At 36.1% G+C, this 3,021-nt stretch overlaps 2 protein-coding genes across 4 annotated transcripts in view; both read left to right on the plus strand.

Moving 5' to 3' along the window:
* Positions 1–3,021, plus strand: part of asb3 (ankyrin repeat and SOCS box containing 3) — a 272,717-nt gene that overhangs the window by 148,416 nt on the left and 121,280 nt on the right. The gene's annotated exons all lie outside the window — the stretch shown is intronic.
* Positions 37–3,021, plus strand: part of chac2 (ChaC, cation transport regulator homolog 2 (E. coli)) — a 13,314-nt gene continuing 10,329 nt past the window's right edge. The window contains exons 1-3 of one of the 2 annotated variants that reach the window (XM_048600590.1): positions 37–583; positions 701–1,059; positions 2,296–2,331. In XM_048600590.1, coding sequence (XP_048456547.1) covers positions 1,003–1,059; positions 2,296–2,331 — 93 coding nt within the window. In that variant the 5' untranslated portion in view covers positions 37–583; positions 701–1,002. The remainder of the gene's footprint in view (positions 584–700; positions 1,060–2,295; positions 2,332–3,021) is intronic. The other variant, XM_048600591.1, reaches the window with a different exon arrangement.

The raw sequence follows: 3,021 nt of genomic DNA on the forward strand, positions 1-3,021 counted from the left end.
TCATGATTTTACAAACCTCTAGAAGGACACCTCTCAACGTCCTATGCTCCAGTGGAAAAATGTCCCAGCCTATCCAGTCTTTCTTTATAAGTCAAACCTTCTATCCTGGCAACATCCTGGTAAATCTATTCTGAGTTTTTAACTTAAGAATTTTTAAGGTGGGACTTCGACAAATATTTAAAGCTTATTTTTATTATTTGTGACATATTCAAGGAACTCGTGATTTGTCATTTGTTTGTTAATGGACATATAAAATGTTGATTTCCTGCATCCAACTTCTAGTCTTTTGCATTATTTGTCCTTATTCTTGATGGGGTACCAGGTCTGGTGAACTGATTCAGATTTGCGCTGCTGCAAAGCAAAATCTAATCTAACCAATTGACGCCCTACTAATCAACTGGCAATCATCTGTGACATGATGGAAGGAGTCAACAACAATGCTGTCAGGCAGAATTTAACCTGTTACTTGATGTTCAATTTAGATTCCGCCAAGAAGACTCATTCCCCATCTCACTACAGACTTTGTCCAGTCTTGGACCTGACCTGTATTCCAGAGCTGAGATGCAAGTGACTGCCAATGCTGGTACATTTCACTGAAAATGAAAACTGTTTGCATTTCAATTTATTTTCTCGTGCAGTGTCATACATTTTGCTTTGAATTCTTTTCTGGGGATTAAATTTGATTTTTTTTTTTCACCAGTCGTGGACATCATTAACAAGACCAAATTTGTTGCCCGTCTATAGTTGCCTTTGAAAGGATGGTAGTGAACCTGAAATGCTACTACACATTTGTTGCAGGTACACGGAGTGCTACAAGAAAGGGAGTTCCAAGGTTTTAATTCATTGACAGTGAAGAAATGACAATGCATCTCCAAATGTGATGGTGCATTGCTTGAAGGAGAACTTGCGGGTTGTGGTCTTCCCTTGTGCCTTGCCCTTCTATGCAATAGAAATCGGACCCTTGTTGGGTTGCCGCTGTGCATCTTGTGGTGGAGGGAGTGAATGTGGGGAATTGATCATATGGGCATCTTGAATGTTGTCGTTGCTGCCCTGTTCCAGGCAAGTAGAAAATATTTCATCACACCACTGACTTGTGCCTTGCCAATGGTGTATAGAGATTTTGAGGAGACAAAAGGTAAGTTGCTTTGTATAGAGTTCTTGGCCTCTAACCTGCTCTTGTAACCACCGTAATTTTATAGATGGCCAAATTGTCAATGTTAACACCCAGAATATTGCTAGTTGGGTGTCAGTAAAGTAGTAAATTCATAAACATGTTCATTTGTGACAAATACATGCCAGTATTTATCATTGAAAGTTAATGATTGATTGATTATGTTTATCACAGCTGCCGTATTGATAAAATAACCACTATTTATAATCCAAAAACATCTGAACGACGTAATCAAATATTTGTTGTTCTTGGCATATTGATGACCTGTAATTTCTGTCTACCCCTAGTTGCCTGTGGACAGTAGTGTGGAACTAAATTCTCTCATTTAGAGTCAGACATGTTAAATTAAGCAATTCAGTTGGTTTTGTCTTTTGTGGGCTAGCTGGACTTTTTATAAATGAACTAAATTATTGATTCGACTGTACAGCTTGATATGATGAGATTTGAACTTTCCATCTGTGACTTGCTAGTGTCTCAGGTTTTGACTAATAGGCTATTGTACTGTATAATCATTGTTCCTTTCTCAAGGTGGGTTTTTAAGCAAAATTAACAAATTTTGTCAGTGCTTTACTTTTGAGTTTACTTTCATTACAATGAATTCTGTAATTCGTCAATATAATTGTTTTCAGTATTATTTCTTTTGTTTGGAATAGAATGAACTTATATAAGTCATACTTTAAAATATTGGGTATCAAATGTTCATAACGGCATATGGCTTACAATTCAGATTCGGAACATTCAAAAAATTTTATATAGTATTAAACAAGTGTAGCATGACTCAGCAATATGGTGACTGACTTTGCCTGATAGCAGTGAGGTAATCTATTGCTGTTATATTGTTTGAAATGTCAGGTAAGTAGTCTGTAGAGTGGTTTCTGAAAGAAAGGGCCACAACATGTGTAGTTAATGAAGTTCTGATTTAAGTTCTATGTTTTGTTACTGAAACCAGAGTATTTGCAGTCCAACATATTTCAGTTTTGTCAGAAAGCAAGGAAATAATTTTTATTTTAAGAGGTCTTTTTAAAGTTCAACCAAATTTGGCTTGTCCATAATCATAGTTTAATTATACTATGTGATTATATACCTCTTTAAGACTTCATGTATTTTTCATTCCATCCCTGTAGCCTGGAAGAGTTGTCACACTTGTTGAAGATCCTGAGGTAAAAGAACAATGCGTAATTGAAAATTTTAAACTGACTTCAGGACTGATTTACAATTCATTCATAAATGTATTTGATGTATTTGTTTCTGCATAGGAACAACAGCTATTGTATATTAATTAGCTGATCAAGTATGTGTAAAATGCCTGTAAAATTGTCCTAAATTGTAGCATCGCTTATTGTAAAAGTCTATAGTTCTGAACAATGCAAGCTTTGTAAAATACAGGTGCTCAATTTGTCAGCTTGAAAGTTAAAAAGGCAAAGAAACTAGACTTAACTTCAATATGCTTGCTTATTGCACAATACTGAAATTTAATATGGACAGATTGGCTAAAGTCTAATTTAAAGTTTGTGTTGTTATCCTGGCTCAGGAGACCAGGAGAAAATTCAGTGAAGATTAATGGTAGCTCAAAAGTTTGGATAGTTTTCAAAGCCAACAAAGAATTACTTTTATTTTAAGAAAAGGGAGAATTAAAATGAGCAGCTTGAAATATAAAAACAGATAGTAAGAGTTTCTGAGACAGTAGGAACTGCAGATGCTGGAGAATCAGATAACAAGGTGTAGAGCTGGATGAACACAGCAGGCCAAGCAGCATCATAGAGCAGGAAAGCTGACGTTTCAGGCCTAGACGCTGCTTCAGAAAGCTTTCCTGCTCCTATGATGCTGCTTGGCCTGCTGTGTTCATCCAG

The sequence above is a fragment of the Rhincodon typus genome, chromosome 9 (genome assembly GCF_021869965.1).
Source record: "Rhincodon typus isolate 14 chromosome 9, sRhiTyp1.1, whole genome shotgun sequence".
Taxonomy (NCBI): domain Eukaryota; kingdom Metazoa; phylum Chordata; class Chondrichthyes; order Orectolobiformes; family Rhincodontidae; genus Rhincodon; species Rhincodon typus.